General features: G+C 43.3%; 1 protein-coding gene across 3 annotated transcripts in view; it reads right to left on the reverse strand.

Annotated features, from left to right (window-relative positions):
- Znf609 (zinc finger protein 609) overlaps positions 1 to 23985 on the reverse strand; it is a 197809-nt gene that overhangs the window by 44935 nt on the left and 128889 nt on the right. For all 3 annotated transcript variants that reach the window (XM_005393752.2, XM_005393751.2, XM_013518863.1), the window contains one exon: positions 9733 to 9958. In XM_005393752.2, the coding sequence (XP_005393809.1) occupies positions 9733 to 9958 (226 nt within the window). The remainder of the gene's footprint in view (positions 1 to 9732; positions 9959 to 23985) is intronic.

Here is a 23985-nt window from a genome sequence, read left to right on the forward strand (position 1 = left end):
ACAGAAGAACAGGCAAGTGAATGCCTGGAACAGAAGAGAGAACTGAAAGGAACCCTCAACATGTCTCCTGACTTATGATAAATGAGATTCTGCTATGCAGTACAGGAAAGGAGCCGAGCCAATTAGATATCCACGTGGAAAAAACACTAACTCCCAATTTACACCCTAAACAAAAGTCAATTCCAGAAAGACTGCAGATCTAAATATAAATGTTGCTGAAAGTGGTGGCTTACATCTGTAATTGCAGCACTCAGGAGGCTGAGGCAGGATCACAGCAAGTTTGAGGCCAGCCTGGGCTACACAGTTCAAGCCTGCCAGAAAACTACATGGTGAGACCCTAATCAAAAAAAAAAAAAAAAAAAAAGAAGAGACTTGAATTTCCAAATTGTCAATAAACAAGTAAAAAGAGGCCTGATATCACTATTCATCAGGAAAATATGAACTAACACCACAATGATATACCAATATATACTAACTAGAATGGTTAAAAAAGATGATAGTATCAAGCGCTGGAAAGAATGCGGAACTAGGATTCTGATACAGTGCCTTGAAAGTAGGACTGTAAAATGGTTCTGCCATCTGGACTGGAAGCGGAGTAAGGAGTACAGGGGGAGTATACTTTGAACTTCACCTTGCAGGTAACTAAAGAGTCACTGAGGAAAAACACAGCACAACACAACAACAAAAGCCAGGACCTGCACACTTATGATTCCTGTATATATTTATATTTTTTTTTCAGTAAGACCTATTAGTATAAAACAAGATATTGTGAAATACAGCCAGGTGTGGTGGTGCATGCCTGTACTCCCAGCACTTGGGAGGCTGAGGCAAGAGGACTGTTGCAAGTTCAAGACCAGCCTGGGCTACAAAGTGAGCTCAAGACCAGCCTGAACTGCACAGCGAGACCCTGTCTCAAAAAGACAAAAAAAAAAAAAAAAAAAAAACCAAAGATATTGTGAGATAGGAAGAAAATGTTCAAATGGGAAGGAGAACAAGGAGGAAGAAAGGAATAGAAAAGTGAAAAAAAGAGAAAGAGAGAAAAGAAGGAAAAACAACACCCATTAACATAAAACAAGAACAAAAACCTTTGGGTTTGTGACTCCTGCTGATCAGTGACTGGGATAACAAAGCAGGCAGTGCAAGAGGCCCTATGATGCAGACCAGTTCTCACCAGACAGTGGCCCATGGGCAGGGCAGCAACCCATCTAGTGTCTAACACATCAAGCGGGGAGGGTGGGGAGGGGAAGTGGAGGGCTCCACTTGGTTTACGTGTTCCTTTTCCAGAGTGGTACTTGATTCCAGACCTTTAACATAATTCTAAAGAAAAAGTTAAAAGCTAAATTAAATAAATAGAGAAAGGTAAAAGCAGAAAAGCTGAATACTTGGCCTGCACTATAAATGGGAAAATGTATAACGTTTCAAGTATACTGAATGAGTCAGGAACTTTTTTGAAAGGTGGAGATACAGAGTGCAGGCTGTTCACTGAATCCGTTTAGGGTTGAAAGCTCCATCTGATTATGGGTTCAACGGAAGTAGAGAAATTTTAATAGTCTTTTAGGCATTTTCTGATACTCTAAAGAGAAAATTGTACAGCTTGGGGGACAGGGCCTACTGAATTTCTCACCACAGCCTTTCTGTCATATAGCTTGTTGCTATGGAAAAGGCCACGGAGGTAGCAACTATAAAGGACCTGGCAGGAGCAAGCACAGGGGTAGTGGATTAAACAAAAATTCCTTAAGCAATTAGCAAGTAGCAAGACCTATAAATGACACACTTCACGTGTTTTTCCTAACCCCCACTCCTCACAGAGTACATGGGCCTGGTCTGCCACTATAATTTCACTCAAAAACAGAGAAGCCTGAATGGGCCTAACAAAGCCAAAGCCCGGCAGATGAAATATAAGGCCATTTAGCAAGGCTGCCTCATGCCAGGAGGCATCAGCTACCTACCCACCCTATCCTGGGGAAATTATCTCCAGCTGCCTAAATTATACAGTCAGTGCCCTGTGATTTCTTTGTTCTGTAGAGCCTGAGGGAGATGGGATAATGAGGTATCAGAAGAGGTGGAGAACAGCCCCTTGTGGGGGTGCGGGCAGGGAGATGGAGTAAGCCTGGCCGCAGCCTCAGTTGGAGCAGCCTGGGAGCGAAGCTCTGCCTGAACTGGTCTGAACCGACTGCTATGGAAGACAAGGCTACTTGCCAAGTTCGTTAATAGCTTCTGCCCATCATTGTTACAGCAGCTTTATCAACCAGGGCAGGCCGGGACCTGTTTTTAGAAGTGTAAGCACTGAGACCAAAGGGTTCAACATTTCCCAGATCTCATCACAACCAATGACTAACAAGGACAATCCCCTCTCTGTCCCTCACGAATGATTACAGAAGGGTAAACATCAGCACCAGAAGGACCACTGAGATCGTGCACTTTACAATGAGGAGACTAAGGTACAGACTAGGAAAACGACCTTCTCAGCAGGGTAAGGGACACCAAGGCTCTCAAATGAGCCTTTCCCCTTGCAACCCTACTTCCAGGATGAGCCAGCGAGAGCCAGCAGTGGTGGTCCTAGGTCACAGCAGAGCTGTATTTATGGCCTAGGCGTCTCTCCCCTCGGGAACTCAGTATTTGTTAAGGGGTAGCTTTAGTTGGAGACGAAGAGGTTTTTGTTACTGAAACAGCAAAAGTCTCATTTGAAATGAGCTTATCTAGGGAGCCCATAAGCCAGCTACTTGCCCTGGCTTTGCTGGGGGAGGGCCTGGTGAGAAGAGAGGGTGAGAGTGCGCTAGGCAGGCATCTCTCTCCTTGGGGGATTAGTCTATTTTGTAATTTGCGAAAGCAAACTCAAGAAAGCTTGTGACTGAAATTCTTCCTTAGGGCTTCAGGATTTCAATATACCACAGTGGACAGATAAGGTAATCCACAGCATATATGACCACATCCTGCCCTGAAGCATCCCCGGAGTAAGGGCTCGGTGGGCAGAATGCGTGGGCTGCTGTTTTTGGTGGGGGAAGGGTGGGAGAAAGTAGGTATCGATTTCCCTAATGTTTCCTTTGTGCAGCTGCTGTTGCCATGCGGTGGTCTGTTGCTATGAAGATCCACTGTGGTGCCAGACAATGGCTGCTAGGCTCTTTATGACTGTGCTCTTGGTAGAGCTGTTTCTGCAGGGGTCAGGCCAGTAAGCAACTGGCTGAGCAGTGGAGGGAGCATGGTCCCCGTGTGCCATCTCTCTCTAGCTGTGCACTGCCTGAAGAAAGACTGAAGGTGAAAGGGCATTAATTATAGCCTGAGAAAGGAAAGTCATGGGCTGCACACCACCTCACTTTTCCAGTACAGATATCTAAAATGAGCTATTTCACAGTTCACACACATACTCTCCTACCTCAGAATCCAACAGAATGAACCGAGGGCAACTACCACGGTGACCGTTTTCATGAAAGAGATTAGTGGAGAGCCCTCCCTTGGAGCTGGCAGGATAAAGACCCATGGCGGGAGGATCTGCAGTCGGCGGAGAGGGAACAATCACTGGGGCAGGTTCTCAGCAGAGCTACCACAGGCAAACGAACTTCCCGTTAAGCAAAAGCACTGCCTACTGCTCTGATAATGAGAAAACTGCAACCCACAGACCAAAGAGCAGGGCTTGACCACAGAGTCTGAAGCAGGACCAAATATTTCCCTGGGTAACAGGAGCCAGAGTACACAGATGTCAGCTACTGCTGCATCCTCTTCACCCTCCCACGCAAGCAAGGTTCTTGCCATCTCTGGGGCCCACACCGTGAGCCACTAGTCACACAGGGCTGCTTCAAGTGAGTCTGAACGTCACTTCCGAAGACTGGCCTGCCACATTTCAGATGCTCAGAGGCTACCATTCTGAACAGAGCAACTCCATCACAAAAAGTTCAATGGTCAATGCACATTTAGTCCAAGCGCCTTCTTTTTTAACTTAGAAATCTAAGTACAGAAGCAGTGAACTTATCCAAGGTCACATAGTTAAAGGTTTATGTTCTAGCACCCAACTGTCCCACCTCTAGTTCAAAGCTATCAGTACTGTACTATATACCTTTGCAGCACACTTCTTCTCAGATAGTTCCAGACACTCTTACTTGTTGGACTAGAACTGTACACCAAGATAGAGGTGGAGACTCTTTCTTTAAAATATATATATATATATATATATATACACACACACATATTATATATATATATATATTTTTTTTTTTTTAAAAAAAAGAATTCAGTTTTGAAAGACAGGTCAAGATTACGATATAGATGTTCACCCCTGCTGAGATACAAAAGCCACCCTCACTTCAGCCCCGGAAACACCATAAGCCCTTACTGACAGTCTCAAGGAGATTTGGACTAATTTCAGAAATGTTCTAAGAGTAATTTCTAGGGGCTGGGGATTTAGCTCAGCGGCACAGTGCCTCCCTGGCAAGCATGAGGTCATGAGTTCAATTCCCAATACCGAAAAAAAATAAAGAATAATTTCTAAATGGTGTGGGAGGATTAATCTAGATAAACAATTATTAAAACTTTTTTAAACAGCAGAATTTTTTTAATATAAGGTTTTTCAAAGGAGCCCAGCATGAAGTCTTCCTTAAGGGGCAGGGGATTTAGCTCAGCGGGCACAGCGCCTGCCTGGCAAGCTCGAGGTCATGAGATCGATTCCTGGTACCAGAAAACAAAACAAAACAAAACAAAAAAAGCCAGGACCATGAGCTGTGGCTGGCAGAGCAGCTGTGATAAGAGTCAGGGTTGCCTGTCTGGCAGCCTGACTGCTAGGGTGGCCACTGGCTTCTCTACGTTTGTTTCGCAGAGGAGCGGGTGTGCTAATGCACACCTGTAATCCCAGCCTCTGGGAGGCTGAGGCTCAAAGATGACAAGTTTAAGACCAGCTGGGGAAATTTAATGACTTAGTGAGGGATCGTGTCTCAAAATGAAAAGCCTGGAGATACAGCTCAGCACAAATGTTCTGGAATTCAAGCCCTAGTATTACAAAAACAAAAAAGTTGCTCAGAGTATTTCTTTAATTTCTTTGAAAGTATCTGAAGATTCTACCTCTGACTTTGTAATTTCAAGAGTGGTGATAAAAGTCACTAACATGTCCAGGCTGGGTATGTTATAACCCTGCTTTAGCCTCCTGAGTGTGGGATCAGAACTGTATGCCACTATGCTCTGCTCTTTTAGGTCTTCAGAGAATAATTTTTGTAGGAAATCTTCTGTCCCTTGAAGATGAAAAGGAACATGAAGCAATCCTCCTGATGCCAGGACTCTGCCTACTGACAACTCAGATGAAGACCCTCTAGGATGGCTGGAAGGCAAAGTAAAATAGAATTGATCATGGCAGGACAGTTGTCTTTCCGGTAGAACAAAAGAGGGAAAAACAATGAAACAAGGCAATAAGCCTTGAAACACAACACCGTACATGGGAGAAAAATCTCACATTAAAAGAACCACAAGCTGGCTGTTGTGGTTCATGACTGCCACCTCAGCATTCTGGAAGGCTGAGGCAGGAAGATGCTGAGTTCTAGCTCAGCCTGGGCAATGTCACATGACTCTCCCAAAATTAAAGACAATAAAGTAAGGTTAAAAAAAAAAAGGGCTGGGATGTATTTCAGTGTGAAGACCATGAATTCAATCCTCATGCCACAGAAAAGAGGAAAAAAAAAAAAACCTAAAAAAACCCTAAAACCCCAAAACCAAAAATTGAAAAACTACAAATTTTATAAATTTTGACAAATGTGAGTGCTCTTAAATATAGAATTTATTCTGACGTTTTAGAGAATTTTGGAAGTATTTTGATACCATTCCCAAATTCAAGCATTACAGTATCTGTCGGATACGTATTAGCACAGGTTCACAAATAACAATGACATAGATGTAAGAATTCATTCAAGCTCCTCCCCCGAGTACTGGGGATTCAATCTATTACCACTGAACTATATCCCCACCCCTTTTTTGAGAAAGGGTGTCCCTAAATTGCCTGGGCTGGGCTCCAACTTGTGATTCTCTTGTCTCAGCTTCCCAGAATTCTGGGATAACAGGTGTGTACCACACCTGGCTTGTATATGTGTTGTCTATCCCACAAGGCATAGTGGTGCACGCCCAGGGATCTGAATGTAGGGCCTCACTCACATATGCTAGGCAAGTGCTCTCTATCACTGAGCTTCATCCCCAAATATGAAACAAATATTTTTGTTTCTATTTTTTATTACTTGTTTTTTTGAGACAGGCTGGCCCTGAACTTGTGGCGATCGTCCTGCCTCAGCCTCCCAAGTGCTGGGATTACAGGCATGCATGCCTACGCCTGCTCTGAAACAAGTATTTCTGAGTGCCTACTATAGGCGGTAGGTGTTAAATGTTGGAGACTCAATGATGAGCAAAACTGAGTCCCTGATCTTACAGAAAGCCTAAAACTGTGGAAGAGACAGACTCACTCTCTTTTTTTTTGAGACAAGCTCTTGGTATATAGTCCAGGCTGGCCTCAGACTCAAGGCAATCTTCCTCCCTCAGCCTCCTAAGTGCTGGGCGTGCACCACTATGCCTTGTGGGATAGACAATTTTAAGAATAATAAAAAAAACTAGGGCTATTTAAAATGACTATTCACAAGGGATGGAGGTGAGCCTAAAAGTAAGGCACCTGCCTACGATGACTGGCAATCTCCACAGTTCAATTCCCAGCACTGCAAAAAAGTAAAACAAAGGAGAAAATCCATACAATTATTGTATAAACAAAGTTATAAACTGTGATAAGCGCTGTGAAATAAAGTCCAGGGCACAGTAAGAGTACCTGACATGGGAATCTGGTGACAGGCATCCAACGGCAACCCAACAGGACAGCTGTTCAGAGCTGGAAGCGGGGAACTCAGGGACCCTCAGGAGAAAGGGCATTTGCTTTCCTCAGAGAGTGCAAGGGCAAGGCTCACTTTCTTCAAATGTTTTTGTCAGGTTTATTTTTGCCCTTGGCGAAAACTCATCACCACAGATATGAGTAGAACACACAGACGGGACACTGGTGTATTCTATTTTCCAAATATTGAGGCAAGGGGCCCTGAAGGTTTCTGGGTAGCAGAGAAATATAGCCTGGGTATTTCTGTCATTCCAAAAGCCTTTTTCTATTAATACATTTGGGCACAGGCAGATTACATTTTAAAACCTGCACATCTACTTTGTGAATTCCAGATTGTATATTATTTGTTTGGTTTTGATTTTTTGAGACAGGGTCTTGCTGTGTAGTTCAGCTTGGCCTCCAACCTATGGCGATTCCTGCCTCAGCCTCCTGAGTGCTGGGATTACAGGCATGCGCCCCAACTCCCAGTATTGTATAACACATTCACGATCAAGCTCTAGAGCAGTGATGGTGAACCCTTTAGAACTTTCAACATAAACAAACAGCCCCCCGTGGCACATGTGCCACAGGTTCGCCACCACTGCTCTAGAGTCACTCTTTCTCTACATCCTCTCAATCATTTTCTACCACAATACCTAATTTTATTTTTGTTTTTAGCATTATGATCTCAAGCACACAATAAATCCCCATCAGTAAAGCTGGGCATGGTGGCGCACCCTTGCAATCCCAGCCTGCAGGAGGCTGAGGCAGGAGGATCATTGCAGGTTTGAGACCAGCCTGGGCTACAAGTGAGCTCAGGGCCGGCCTGAACTGCACAGAGCGACCCTGTCTCAGAAAGACAAAAAAAAAAAAAAAAAAGGAAAGAGAAAGAAAAAAAGCCTCACTGGCAATGTTATTCTGAAAGCTGAAATTTTACTACAACCCTAATAATGAGAGAGCCAGCAACATAGAGTTCTTCATCAGCAAACCCATCAGCACCTATTGCATTGTAGATTTAAAATAAATACTAAATGACAGAAAAGATTGAAGCCCGGGCATGGTGGTGCATGCCTGCAATCCTAATACTTGGAAGGCTGAGGCAGGAGGATCACTGTGAGCTTGAGGCCAGCCTAGGTCACATAGTGAGTTCAAGGACAGCCTGAACTACAGAGTAAGACCTTGTCTCAAAAAAAAAAAAAAAAAAAAAAAAAATCAAGGGAACAGACTTCGGTTAGAATGGCCAGAATGAAATGCCTGAATTTCTACGGGCAGGCTGACAAGTTAGCTCCGTGATAATCAGAGATAATTAGCTGTGCTCCTCTGGGCCTCTCAACCACTCAGTCAGTATGCTTTGAAAGTCTGGTTACCCATGCAGAGACATGGTTGGACTCTGAGGTCCAGATCTCCAAGCACATACAGTTTGATGAGGACTTAGGTTCTTTATGAAAGGATGTATTACAACACTTGCCACCAGATGCTACCAAGGGATCTGAAATACTTCGTTAAGTACCTTTGCTCTCCTGTTTTTTTGTTTTTTTTTTTAAAGCTTTATGAACTTCCAAAACAGAAGATCTATTCTCAGGGGCAAATGGAACATACAAGCAGTCTGGATGGCAGCCTTGGGCAGCAGCAACCTCCAGCAAGCCAGCTGTGTGGTGGAAGCCTTGAAAACCAGACCATTTCCCTGTTGGCTGGGCCTATAAAATTTGTACTAAGTGACAGATGCATGAAGCAGTTTAGGTGGCTGGGCAATGAGCCAGCCAGGAGGAGGAAGGAGCTGGCTACTCCTCCAGGTGTTAAAAGAAAGCAAGAGCTGCATAATCAGTAAGCCAGCATCCAGCCAATTTAATTTATTTATTTAGGATTTTTGAGACAGGGTCTCATTATGTAGTTCAGGCTGGCCTCAAACTCATGAGAATTCTCCTGCCTTAGCCTCCTCAGTGCTGAGATTAAAGGCCTATGCCACGACGCCCAGACTAATCAGTTTTATTTATTTTTGTTTTTATTTATTTTTTTGAGACAGGGTCTGGCTATGTAGTTCAGGTTAGTTTTGAACTCACTGCGTAGCCCAAACTGGCTCTGAACTCGCAGTTCAGAGTGCTGGGATTGCAAGCGTGTGCCACCACATCTGGCTTTTAGTTTCGTTTTTTGAAACAAGTTCTCACTGCATTGCATAGTTCAGGCTGGCCTTCAACTCACTGCTATGTAGCCCAGGCTAGCCCATTCAGTCAACCTAAGTGTGACTGTTCTCTATTCCCTTTACTTCTTCAGCCGTCCTTTTACTTCATTTACTGACCTCAATTTCACTTATAACCTAATAAATCTCCTATATAAAATTATAGAAAGAGTATAGAGAGTACACACAGTTTCAGTCACCTAGCAGGTACCAATTAAGTGATTACCTAAGTTCCAGGACCAACACTGTTGAACAGGTATGAAGCGGAGACAGTTAATCCAAAGAACCGGCACTGCGGTGGGAATGTATAGTTTAGAGTAGAGTGTTTCCCTGCTTGTGATCCTCACTACTGCACAAACAGAAATAAGTAATAAAATGAATAGCTGGGCATGGTGGCTCACCCCTGTAATCTCAGTACTTCAGAGGCTGAGGCAGGAGGATTGTGGAATTTGAGGCCAGCCTGGGCTACGTAGTGAGTTCAAGGCCAGTCTTGACTATATAGTGAGCTTCTTTCTCAAGAAACCAAAAGAAAGAAAGAAAAAAAGAAATAAAAAGCTGACACTGGCATTCTCTAGAAGTGGGAGATTCTGCTGAGATGGTCGTTGCTATCATCCTCTGTGTGGGTTGAGCCAAGACCCCTGTTAAATGCAGGCAGTATACACAACAGCAAGGCCCTATTGTCTCCTCTGCAGAAGCAGGTGGAGAGGGGTGGAAGCCATGTATTTATAGCACTTACCATCTTCTGTTTCCTGCCACACGATGCCTTCAAGGTTGACGCTGGTTCCAGGTTCACAGGGGCCCAAGCACTCAGGCTCTGTGGCTAGAGCCACATCACATGTGTTGACCCCAACAGATCGGGTGCGAACCATGATCTGCTCACAGGGAGATGAGATGTCATTATTGACCACCGGTACCAAAAGGTGCAGTGGTAGCACCGCTGGCGTGGAGACAGGGGATTCCATCTGTGGGGGAAGAGAAAGTAGCGGCTAAGTGGCAGGCAGCGAGATCATATAGAGGGAATGAATACTCGCCCACCTAAATTTGGTACTGGGGATTAAACCCAGAGCTTCTGCACTGAGCTACATCCCCAATGCTTTCTTTTTTTGGGGGGGGGGGGCGTTTTCTCCGGTACCGGGAACCGAACTCACGACCTTGCGCTTGCCAGGCAGGCGCTTTTGCCGCTGAGCTAAATCCCCAGCGCCCCCAATGCTTTCTTAAAAAAACTATTTTTATTTTGAGACAGGTCCTTGCTAAGTTGCTAAGTTTCCCAGGCTGGGCTTGAACTTGTAATTCTCCTGTCTCAGCCTCCCAGGGCACTGGGAATACAGGTGTGTCACCACACTCAACTAAAGAAATACCTTTTTTGTATTTAATCTAATCCTACATCCTTTGCTGCTAAAATGCATCAGCTCCAAATATAAGACTGTGGTTTTTCAAAGTTTAGCTCATGATATTATTACAAATCTAGTGGTTTAGATGAGAGCATCCTGTGCTAGATGCAGCTCTATTTCTTATTAACAATGTTGCACATAAACTATGCTTGGCTAGAAGCACTAAAACAAAACAAAACAAACACAAAAGAGTTCTATTTTTTCTTGTCTTATTTAAAAGTTCCTAGTGAAAAAGAATCTGGGCCAGATTTCCACAGTAACAGAGGACGTGGACCCATGAGAAGGAAAAGCCCAGGCTTCTGAAGCATGCTGTACTGCTGCCGCTGTGCTGGCTGCCAATCTAGCGTTCAACAAAGGGAACATAGCCATGCGTACAGGTGAGGACAGAAAGGGGGAAATAGGCAGATTGAGGGATGCCATGATTCCTAACGATCCTAGGAACTTTAAAACAACTTTGGCAGAAAGAAATTTACTTAAAAGTCGTATGAGGGCTGGAAGCAATCTGATGGGAGTTTATAACCTTTAGAGAGTGTAACAGTGGTTGGTTAATAAGAATAACATTTTGGAGTAAGACCCTAACATCAAATTTATCTGTAAGAAACATTAGGTGCTGTTACCACCCAGAAGCCAATCCCCAGCAATCCATAGCTGTCTGAAGATACAACTGATTACACACACACAGATTAAAAAACACCAGTAGCAACCTACCTCCCAAACTAGAAATTCTCACAAGAACACTGATTACTTAGGTTCCAAGAAGAATGAAACATACCTAGGGATAAGATAAACGGTGTAATGCAGTGGGTGATGATCCCTTAACTATTTAAGTTCTAGCATTCATTAGGCTGACCAAGTACCAGCTGTAAGTCTATAGTGCCCAAGTCCTAACTACCTTGTGTACACAAAGGCACTCAATTCACATATTGACTGATTTCCTCTGAGGATTAACTACGAAACCGATCAGCCTGGCATTCTGTTCCCTTAAAGAACGTTTTTCCTAGTTTCAGTGTAGTCTTGAACAGAAACCTTCAGAGATGGCCACACATGTATCCACAATCTAAGCTGCTGGACAGCTCTGCCATGGAACTCTGGTTCTGGAATAATTTATTGCATGGCCACCACTCGGCCTATAATCCATCTCCCTCCCCAGCACATTCACACCTTTCTAGAGGCTGAGGGCTGGATATGCCTCCATTCTTTGAAGTTGGTTATGATTTCTCACATAGAAAGTCAATGCTATTGCAGCTCAAACTCAGCCCACAGAATTCTTCTAGACTGATACTAATCACCGTCCTTTGAAGAGCTGCCAGAACATCACCCTTATCTGTTCATGTGAACCCAAACAGCACACGCCCGCACCCGCACACACACAAACTATGCTTCCCCAACTCTACCTTTTTCATACAATGAAATGGAGATGGAAGGGTGTATAATGAATCTTCTGCACTTATGACAAAAGCCAAAAGAAGTATGTTGGGTCTCTGAAAATCAAGACCTTATTTAATCTGGCAACCTTTTAGAGAGGTGGTATATACTCGAAAGACCCTTTAAAATTGCTGTTTACAGATTTAAAGGCACAAACAACACAGAAAAACTAAACTTCAATCTCCCTATTATAGGCGGCTAAGTTAGATAAAAATTAATATACAGTCAGGGACCGGGCTGTCAATGAAGTCAGGAAAATAAAGACATCAGAACTGTGGCTGGCGGTACATCTGAAAAAGGCCAGGCCTCAAGATAAAGATGCAATGGCCATGCCTACACGCTTCCCTTAGGGATAAGTAGTAACTTGGAATTGTACTATAATTAGCACCATCCAGTCCAGTGAAGTCCAGCTAGACATCAGTTACCCAGGTGGGTGATCAGAGGACCCAGACCCATCCCTTCCCCAAAATGCCTTTGCTCTTTCCAATGCACCCTTGCAGCATGACCTGCTTTTCTACTGGATCAATATTAGCTAAGTGGCTATACTTGTAATCCTTGTAATCCTATAGGTTGATGACAATGTGATCCACGTTATACCCACTTTGTGACTTTGCTGTATAAATTATCCCTAACAAAGGGCCTCGATGGCGACCTACTTCCGGGACCCCCTCCTGTCTCTCAGGAGCTATCCCTATTCCCCAATAAACCCTTCCTACTCTTCACCTCCTTTGCCCTTTGGAATTCACTGTTCCATTTCAGGGGACATGAACTCAGCGTATCTGACACTGAGCAGACTGGGAGTTACATCTCCCCCTATGTCACTACTTCTCCTTTCCAATGCTGGAATCTGGCTGTAACTCCCCAAGTGCTTTCAGGAATGCTCTAAGAACCCCTTGCGAGTGCCTGGAAAGGAGAAATTAGAGATAGAACATACAGATCATCTTTACTCCTGGCTACCTCTGTTTCTCTGTTCTTTCTCCTGGGAAAGTACTGGGACAGATGCAGTTTCACAGCCAGTATGTGCATTTTCTTTGCTTACGGTTTGTTTCCTTTTCTATACCGTTCTTCTATTAGCAAGATAAGGGCTGCAAGATCCTCTCTGCTGGACACAGAGACGGACCTCCAATTCCTAGGCAGCTCCTGTGAACTTGGCGGTTGCTGTTTGGGCATGTCTCATTGGCAACTGGCTCCAGTTCCTCCCCACCCTGCCTCCTCCTCTTTCTTCCTCTGTCCCTTTCTTTCTCAGTCATCAAGGGCAGCTGTTCTGGGAGATGATTTCCTTTCCTGCTAGGATGTCCAGGGCTTCTGGGAGTCCAGAAGAAGATATGCTAGTATATCTAGATAAGGTCAAGCCCCAAGTTCTGCACTAAGAAATCCAGAAAACAGCACTGTTGCTTTCAGGCAGTATGTCATAGTAAGCTCCATACAAAATATATGAAAGGAACAATGTTAACTGATCACTAAGAATAATCTAATACACAGGGAATTGACTACCATATACACCAAAAAAGTAGAGTCCCGGATCTGTCTGTATGAACGTGACCTTATTTCATTGCTCAGTTAATTAGAAGGGATGTTTAGGAGTAGGAAAAGTGAAGAAATCTACCATAAATTCCAAACTACTCAGTTTCTTTCTACAGAATCATATCTTAGACCTGGCATGGTGGCACACGCCTGTAATCCCAGTACCTGGAAGGCCAAGGTAGGAGGATTGCTGTGAGTTCAAGGCCAGCCTGAACAGCATAGTGAGACCCTGTCTCAAAACAAAAAAACAAAAAACCCCCATATTTTGTTACTCAACTGGTTTGAACCTCATTAAATTTGTACTCAACACACTGTGATGTGAAAATTTTGCCCCAGTACTTGTCTGTTTGGTATCTGACCACAAGACAGAATGTGCTGGTGCTGACTGTCTTGTGCCTTGCTACCCGTGTCCATCCAAACAATTCGCTAGGTACTCGTCATGTGCGGTACCCTTCATGCCTCCTGGAACTGATCAGTGACAAGTAGGGCGGTGCCACTGCACAGTATTTTGCAACAGAAACTGCAGAGGGATCAGAAAGAAGCACAGTAGGGTTTAAGCACAGCTCCAGCTCTGCTAATTACCATTTGGCCACATCTATAATCTATATTAAGCCATAATGTATCATAAGCAGCTCTGTGATATTCATCTAATAACCTAGGTGGCTTTACAGGATTTCATATTTTACTACTCACTGGAACATAGTTTCATTTATCATTCTCCAGGAGAGAATGAAAATTAAAAAAGGACTTAAAAAAGATCTTTATCATACCAAAAAGCAGATATTGTCAGGAGATTGGTGCCAACAGGGAAAATAAGGAAAAAGAACATAAAAAGGTTAAGGCCATTAAACGCCTCAGTAACTACAATACAGCACAACTTCAGCCAAAGCGCCACAGCGCGTCCAGGGGCTCAGTGCCACGGGCAGGTGAACACTGACACAGAGGCGCCTTGGCAGAGAGTCGCAGAGCACTGCAAGAGGAGAGCTCTGGAGTTTCCCAACAGTCCGTGCCCTTTATCTTTTAATGACGCTGCCTTCCCATTTACCTTTAGATACGAATTTAACAGCACCTATTAAGGGTCTGCGCGCTAACCGGCAGGTGACAGAAACAGGAACTGAGAGAAAAATGAAGAAAGGCCAGAATCATCAATCTCCCTACAAGAAGTAATTCTACTCAGACTTCAACTGACTCCCACACACGAGAGGCCCTGGTGCAGAAGGAACTTCAAGGTTGCAACATGATGGCAGAGGCAGGAAATGCACTACAGAAGTACTTGGGACAGACTTTTCTCTCCTTTTTACAACACGACTCTAATATCTTCACATTCATAGTAAAAAAGCAGACAGAAGTGAGTTGCACTGACAGTGCAGCAGCTCTAAGATGCTCTCTTTTGCCAAGAATGAAAAGATAATTGGGGATAATGGTTAGATGAATGTTTGGATTTACTCTGAATCATCAGATAAGACTGTACAGAAAGCAGGATGTCAACATACACATTAAATAGTTATATTAATAAGATGTTATCATTCTTCAACAGTCCCAAAGGTCCTTCAAAATTTTATAGTCATTCAGTATTAGTAATAGAAAGTGTACAATAGGGCGGGATTAAAATAAATGCTTACAGACTTACATACTCATGGAGGAAGTCTGCTCCTTGCAAATACTACATACACTTAGACCTTTTTAAAAAAGAAAAAGAGGCCGGTGGTCTGCTGAGCTGCCAGATTTCACCTAGGCTGCACTGAAAATGAACTCAACTGCAATTGTGGTTAATTTCCAAACCAAAAGGCAAGAAAGCAAGGGGAAAAAAAAATACCCCAGTGGCTGGCACCATAACCAGACTTCAAACAGCTCTTAGAAGCTAAATATTCTATTATTCACAGCAGAATTACTTTAGCACTTAATTTTAACCACTCAGTACCTGGTAAAGGTCAGCACTGAGCACTGTCCCAGCCTGCCCTAGAAAATGCACGTGTATAATGTGAAGACTCGCCATGGTCAGTTCTCTTGCAGGGATCCCTACAGTCTCAGGCTCAGACCCTGCAGGCCTCTCTGGCGAAGAGAAGACGACAGTGGACCAAACCATTCCAATATTCAGGACGATCAAAATTCCCAGTGTGTGGGGATGGGTAAGTTATGCTTCCACTCCGACCAAAAAAAAAATCTCACACGCAAAAATCAATACATAACGAATCACAGGGCAGCATCCACTGCTGTGGTGAAGGCATCTGCTGACTGAAGCATCTCCTCTGCTTGCTCTGTCTTCTTACCCTAAGATCATCTGATTGCTTGAAATTCACCACACTGGCTTTCAGCAAAGCTTTTAGCTTTGCAGCTAGTAAGTGATGACAGGGACCTAAGCACCACCTTTAAAGTTGACTGGTATTTTACCACACAGAAGCTGGTGATCACTCTCATTCCTATGGGTGGTTTTTTTGTCTTTTTGAGACAGGATCTCACTATGCAGTTCAGGCTGGCCTTGAGCTCACTTTGTAGCTCAGCCTGGTCTTGACCTCGCAATGATCCTCCTGCCTCAGCATCCTGAGTGCTGGGATTACAGGCCTGTACCATGCCTGGCTTCTCATTCCTATGTTGTTCTGAGGAAAGCATTAGTATTTGCTTCCCAAAAATAAAGATCTTGAGAAAAATTCACTCTTTGGCTCTAACTACTTCCTATCCTAAACATACCTCTTTTACCTCCTTTTACATAACTCTTCCTACAATGTCAGGGCTGGAGTGCATTATCTCCCTCCCTCTTTCTCTCCCTTGCTTCATTCATTCATTTATTGAGACAGGGTCTCACCCTGTAATTCAGGCTGGACTTGAACTCACTGGGTAGCCCAGGCTGGCCTCAAACTCATGGTTATCCTCCTGCCTCAGCCTCCTGAGTGTTGGGATTTACAGGTGTGTGCCACCATGCCTGGCTCCATCTTTATTCTTTTATCTCTCAGGACAGAAAGACATGCGAACAAAAAATAAATAAAAAGTAACCTATAAACATTTCAAATAAGGTGAATACAACAGAAAGCTAAAGCCTTCTTTGGAACCATGCAGAATCATGGATGTCAGAAGAGAAAAACCCAGTGATTCACAGGCTAGCCCACACAAGCCAATTTAACCATACCAGGCTGCAGCTAACTGTTCTAAAGAATCCGAGTATCATTTACATTCATGGCCATATGAAGAAACATGAAATCCAAATCAAAGTCTCACAAAACCTGTCTTGCTCTGCTGCAGCTGAGAAAGAAGAAAATGACACTCCTGGTCTATGGGAGCGTTCTCAAATTTCTGGATCTTTGACATCCTCTACATTTTTAAAATTTTAACTTCAAAGAGGCTGATTATGTAGATTTCATCACTGGTAGATGTAGATTTCATCACTTCATCAGTCCCACATTAGAAAGTAAAACTAGGGGCCAGGTGTAATGCACGCCTGTAACCCCAGCACTCGAGAGGCTGAGGCAGGAGTACCGCTGTTGAGTCTGAGGCTAGCCTGGACTACACAGTGAATTCAAAGCTAGCCTCAGCTACACGGCGAGACCTGTCAGAAAAAAAAAAAAAAAAAAAAAGTAAAACTAAGATATTGCTATATATTCATTAGTTTACTTAAAATACCTTAATTTTGATATGACAAAACTAAGAGACACAGTGGCACAGCAGGCCCTAGGTTGGATCCCTAGCACTGCAAATAAACACAAAGCCAGCCAGCCAGGGGTGGTGGCACATGCCTGTGCCTGTAACCTCAGGATCTGGGAGTCTGAGGCAGAAGGATTTATCTCGTTTGACCCTAGCTTGAGGCTACAGAGCAAGATTAAGGCCAGGTAGGATGGACACAGACATAGTCGAGACCTTCCCTGTCTCAAAAAACCAAAGAAAAGATAAGACACATAAAAAAAAAAAAAAAAAAGATTGGAGACACAGAGACCAGATTAGTAGTTGGGGGAGGGGGTGATAAAAGGGAAGGGAGGGATTACGAAATGGCAGCACAAGAGATCCTCACGGTGACAGGGCTGTTTATAAACTGAAACAAATTTACACACGTGACAAAACTGTGTGCAAGTAAATACACAACTGAGCACAAGTGAGATGGGAGAGGTGTGACTACTCCAACACGGACCGCATTGACGCCAACATTCCAGCTGCAACACCGCTCCACAGTTCTGCGCAGACGAGGAGCGGCGCGCACGAGACGGTTACTGCAGATAGGAAGACTCGTAAAAAACTGAAAACATCAAGGAATTCTTATTTATGTGGTATAGCAAAGGATACTTACCACACTGGAATTAAAAAATTAGTATGTATTAACAAAAAACATTTAATATCTTTTTATATGTGCATATAAAACATTTAAAATAAAAATAGCTATAGTTTTTCAAAAAACCAAAAGGGAATAGTTGGGTTGTTTTTTTTTAAACATTTGTGCTTATTTTTAAGGTCTGCTTTAACAGAAGATAACAGGAGTCTCAAGTCTACTTCTGCATTCAATCTGCTGGCAAAATATTTTGGTTGGAGTACATAAAGAAAATTGGCTCATCAGAGTAACGGAATATATATATATATAATACATATATACACAATAAAGTAATATATATGTGCCTATATCTGAACACAATATACAAGAGAGGATAAAAATACAGTAAATTTTTAAATTTTAAAAATTTATTACAATAAAAGACAAGCTGCCCACTTGAACTTGTGATCATCTGGCCTCAACCTCCTGAGTAGCTGGGATTACAGGTGTCACCATTCTCCCAGCAACATGTGACAGGGTTTCTTCTTTTTGTAAATTTTGCTATAGCAGCAGTTGAACCTATGTCCTTTCTTCACACTGAACTGTAAGCCAAACCCTTTTTAAAAAATTTTATCGATTGTGCCTCAGCCTTCTAGACTGTTGGGACTCCAGGTGCGTGCAGTTTGTTTTTTTGACACAGGGTCTTCTCTGTGCAGCCTGAACTGGTCTCCAACTGGCCATCCTTCTGCCTCAACCTCCTTAGTAGCTGAGATTACAGGCATAAGCCACCATGCCAGGCCCTACAACTGCTGCTGCACTAGCAGAGCAGCGCAAATGTCAACAAGAGCAAAAAAGGCAGAACATCTATTACTACAAAAATAGTTTTATTTATTTTTGTTTTTGGTGCCAGGAATCGAACTCAGGACCTTGCACTTGCCAGGGAGGTGCTTGTGCCTCTGAGCTATATCCCTGGCCCCCAAAATAGTTTTAATACCTCAGACCACTAAAAAAGTTTCAGGAATACAGAGGGGCTGAGGTTCACATTTTGAGAATCAATCTGCTTGCATACTTTGGGCGTAGGGAAGTATATTCTCACCTGGTTCCTAAAGAGAACTGGGATTCTGATAGGGAGGAAGTAGAGGGAGATTGCCTGTACAACAGGGCAGTCTGGAAGGAAGAGTAAGGAGAGAGACAAGAAAGCACAAAAAATTATTATTATTATCTTTTGTTTTTTGAGATAGGGTCTCACTATGTAGCCCAGATTGGCCTTGAACTCATGGCAATCCTCCTGCCTCAGCCTCCCAAGTTCTAGGATTACAGGCATGAGCCACCATGCCCAGAAAGTGTGGATAATCATTAACAAGAGTGAAGTGGAAGCCAAGCACAGTGATGCACACTTGTAATCTCAGCACTCTGGGAGGTTTAGGAAGGATATCTCAAAATTTAAAAAGGAGGAACAAGGATATAGCCCAATATGAAGGCACTAGGCTCAATCCCCAGTACCCACCTCAGAAGACTGGAGTAGTAAGCAGCACTTGGGGATGTTTACAAATTAGGGATTAACCCATTTCAGCAATAGAGTAGTATGTGGATATTTAAAAAACTAAGAGCTAGGAGTGGTGACACGCACTTGTAATCCCAACACTTGAGGCTGAAGCAGGAAGACTGCGTGACTTCAAGGCCAGCCTGCACTATGTACATAGCAACACCCTGTTTCAAAAACAAACAAACAAACCAAAACACAAACAATAAATTAAAAAACCTGAATGAGATGTTGTTTATAAAATGGTTAAATGAATGATGAATTACTGACAAAAGTGACCCTTATCCTAGCCTATTTGTTTTGCAACTGCCAAGGATAAATAAGATTTCTCTGAAATTAGCACATAGTAATTTAAAAATAAACATAGCTTTATCTAAAAAATTATAAAAAGATCCTTAAGTATGAGACAACATTTCCTACAGAAGGCTTCCTTGTCATTTCAAAATATGGGGTAGGGGCTGGGGATTTAGCTCAGCGGCACAGTGCCTGCCTGGCAAGTGCAAGGTCGTGAGTTCGATTCCCGGTACCGGAAAAAAAAAAAAAAAAAAAAAAAAACCAAAAACAAAAATCAAAATATGGGGTAAAACTCCAAAGTGGAGCTGGGCATGGTGGCACATGCCTATAGTACTAGTATTTGGGAGGCTGAGGCAGGAGGATCGCTGTGAGTTCAAGGTCAGATCCTGTGTCAAAAAAACAAACAAAAAGGTATGATGGTGTTGTATAGTAAGGGTGAACTCCTGGTTATGGACACCTTAGCACCGTGGGATGAAGCAGGAGGTGGCCTTTTTTTCTCTTGTTGACATCTGTGCTGCTCTACTAGTTCAGCAGCAGTTGCAGAGCCTGACTCATGCCTGTAATCTCAGCTATACTGCTGGATAAGAGCTAACAGTGTCACCTAGGTGATTTTACATTCGGGAAGGTCTCAGACTATATACTGATTTGTTTAACTTTACATAATACTCATAGGTTTCACAGGAAATAATAGGTGATTCTGATGAGAGGTCATTCTATTTAAAGAAAGCACAGGAAGCCCAGGATGTTTAACCCATTTGTACAATTTATATCATACATATATGCCTAAGAGAATATGCACAAACAAAATCACAGCATCAGAAATGGAGGCGCCTTAAAGACCATCTAACCTGTAGAGGATGGAATCTTTAATAGTAGTCAACTCCTACTTACACTCCACTCCACCTTCCATGGTGAGTAGAGAAAGTAACACTTACTTTACTGGTGTGATTGTAAAGAGTGAAATTTTTAGCACAAGCTCAGTGTGTAGCAGTGTGCCTACTGTGTTGGCAATCTCACGGGACACACACCATTGGCTCTTCGAAGAGTGAGTTTATTCTTGAAAGCTCACAATGAAGTTCACATCCATTGAAAGGCTCCGGATCTTTTCTTTTCTTTCTTTCTTTCTTTTTTTTTTTTTTTTTAAAGACAGGGTCTCACTATGCAGTTCAGGCTGGCCTTGAACTTGCTTATGTAGCTCAGGATGCCCTCAAACTCACAGTGGTCCTCCTGCCTCAGCCTTCTGAGTGCTGGAATTACAGGTGTGCGCCACTATGTCCAGCCTCTTCTCAAACTTTTAATCAGCCAGGTTTTCCGAATTTCTGCACTTTTATAGTTGCAACAACAAAGGCAACGCCATCTCTCACAGCCAGGTTCCTTTCCCAGAAGCAACTGTAGCAGATATTTATTTGCTTGTTATATGTACCTTCCCTTTATTCCTTTTCTACAAACAACAGTACACCGTAGACATTGTTCTGTGTCTTATTTTTCAAGTAACAAAAATGTAGGTAACTGTTTCAAACTTCAGAGACCGAAATTTTAGCTCTTACTAGAAGCTGGATTATCACAGACACATTATACATTTTTCTTTTTTTTAAGAGACAGTGTCTTTTTCTGTTGCCCAGGCTGGTTCTGAATTCCTAGACTCAAGTGATTCTCCTGCCTCAGTCTCCTAAGTAGCTGGGCATACAGTTCTGTGCTACTGTGCCTAGCTAAGCAATCTAAGCCTCAGTTTCCTCTTCTGTAAAATAAAAAACACCAATGGTAGCTATATTTCATAAGGTCATTCTAGTGGTTAACTGACTATACAGTGCCCAGCTACACGCAGTAAAAATTCAATAAAGTTGGGCATGGTGATGCAGATCCATAATTTCAGCTATTATAGAGGCTGAGGCAGAAGGAACACAAGTTCAAGGCAGTCTGGGCAACTTAGTGAGACCTTGTTTCAAAATGAAAAACAGGGGGCCGGGGATATAGCTTAGGTGGCACACATGCCTGCCTAGCAAGCGCAAGGTCCTGAGTTCGATTCCTTGTACCAAAAAAAAAAAAAAAAACCACCAGAAAAAACAACAACAACAAAAAATCAGGAATGTCCTGGGAATGTAGCTCAGCAGTACAACACTTGCCTAGCATGTGTAAGGCCCTGAGTTCAACTCCAAGTACCACAAACAACAAATAATTCGATGATACTAGCCAGTACTACTACTAACAACAATAATAACAATGATGTCTTGGTAATTTAAGTCCTTCTTTCCAATGCCTACTGCTTGCACTAGCTGCCTGCAGTGTCAACGGCAGTAGAGCTCCAGCTGCTCACCATGCCTTCTCTTTTCTCCACTCCATAAAGGATGGGTCCACATCTTCCCTAGCTATATGGAACAGGGTCTCCACAGGCTACGGTCTTTCTTTCTTTTGCATCTTAAGCTAGGAGCTAATTAAATCCGTAGTTGCCACAGGCCACTTTGCCTGACCCATGAAAGCAGCTTGCCTAAAAAGAGAGCCAACTGAGGGGAAAGAAGGACACTAAGGTGAGCAATGACAAAATCCCAATGACATTGTTTGAGGCCTTTTTTGAACCTAATAAACTCTAATTTTGGGAACCTACAAATTCCTTGATGGCTTAAACTAGTCCGAGCCAGGCTCCTACCCTGTTGAACAAGAATGGAGGAAAGGCGGTCTTGTGGCACACCACCGCCATCCTGGTTGGCAAACATCTAGCAATCTATACTCTTTAAATATGGCTCTTCAGCCAGCTGTAAAATCACCCAACTGTATCACATCTAGTCCACTTTTCACCGACATGTCATCTTGAACACCATAAAAGGCTTTTTCAAATACTCTGACAAAATCAAGCACTGCTCTCTCTCCAACTAACAACTCTATTTGGGGGAGAAAGGTGGGAGGGGGTTTAGCCTGCCTTGTCTTAGAACTAAACTTGGTTCCTAGTAAGAGTTCTTTTTTGGATGCCTTTCCTTATCCAGCAATAGTAAATATCTGCTTTGGTCTGGGCACTACACCACAGTAAGTGATGGAAGTGGTACGATCACTGTCTCTAGGTCAGGCATGGGAAACAAATGCGAGCATGTAATAAAAGCAGTATCACAGAAGATGCAAAAGAAATATGCACAAAGGGAGAATCACCTGTGTCAACCTAGGAGAGACAGGTGACATTTCAGCAGAATCTCAAGGGATAAATCCACTAGGAACATAAGGGAAATTTGCTTATTTTAGTCTGTGCAATGCCGTGTAGACAGTGCTGCACTAGTTTGGCCAAGAGGGGTTGCACAGAATGGCGGGACACTACATCACAGTACAGAAGTCACTGTGAACTGTCAGGGACGGAGTCAGGGACGGAGTTGAAAGTGACACGATCCAACATGTTTTTCCGGTGTTTACTTTGAAGGAGATGAGTCAGAGGGCAAGAACAGCGGCTGCAAGCTCGCTGGAACGGTCCAAGTGAAGGTACGATGCTGACTCGGGCCGAGGCAGAAGTAGCCCAAGGGAAGAAAGGAGCGGGTTGGCAGGGCATTCGGCAAGGCTCAGTGACTGAGTATCCAGAAGGTAAGAAATATCTGAGCTGACTTCAAGGGTTCTGGGGCCATCACCTCAGACAGGAAATGCAGCAGCAGAGCAATGGCAAATTGCTGGTGGGACAGAATCAGAAAATAAGCCTAATTTTGTATACAAGTTTTAAGCAGGTAGAATGGAACCTAGGAGAAAAGTCAGCAGTAAGATAATTGAGGCTGTGAGCTCACTTGGGTGAGATTGCCCAAGGAGAATGGCTAGAGAAAAGAAAAGAAAGCGAGCTGGGGAGAGAACCTGAGGAAGAAAGGACTACAAGGAAGTCTGAAATTGGTAATAATCATGACGACAAATGGAAACTGTAATTTATTGCTTACTCTGTGTATGCCAAGCACTGCTCAAAGTATGTTGCCTAAGTATCACTTATTCCTTAAAATGACCTTCTGGGTTAATTACTATCAGTAGCTCTTCTTCTTCTTTTCTTTTTTTTTTTTTTTTGTCTTTTTGAGACAGGGTCTCGCTATGCAGTTCAGGCTGGCCTTGAGCTCACTCTGTAGCCCAGGCTGTTCTCAAACTCACAACGATCCCCTGCCTCAGCCTCCAAGTGCTGGGATTACAGGCGTGTGCCACCATGCCCAGTCGGTAGCTCTTCTTACAGATGAATATACTAAGGACAGAGGGGATAACTGTCCACGATTTGGTCTCACCTATTTGGAGGTCCTGTGGGTGGTGAGACTGTAACCAGGTCCCCAGGTGGCCGGTGGTGGCCTTCCAAGGGGACTGACTGTAGGACTATAATGTCTTTCTTCTTTCCTTTTGCTTCCTGACCACTCTGCCATGGCCTTCTCACCATGATATGCTATTTTGCCACAGGCCCAAAAAAACAGGGCCAACCAATTCATGGTGGATTGAAACTTCTAAAACTATGAACCAAGATAAACTTTTAGCCAGGCATGGTGGCCCACACCTAGCTGTTTGGGAGGCTGAGGCAGGAGAACTGCAAATTCAACCTCAGTTCAATGAGACCCTGTCTCTAAAAAAAGGGCTGAGTATACAGCTCAG

This window comes from Chinchilla lanigera, unplaced genomic scaffold, assembly GCF_000276665.1.
Source record: "Chinchilla lanigera isolate Chin_1 unplaced genomic scaffold, ChiLan1.0 scaffold00049, whole genome shotgun sequence".
In the NCBI taxonomy this organism is placed as follows: Eukaryota; Metazoa; Chordata; class Mammalia; order Rodentia; family Chinchillidae; genus Chinchilla; species Chinchilla lanigera.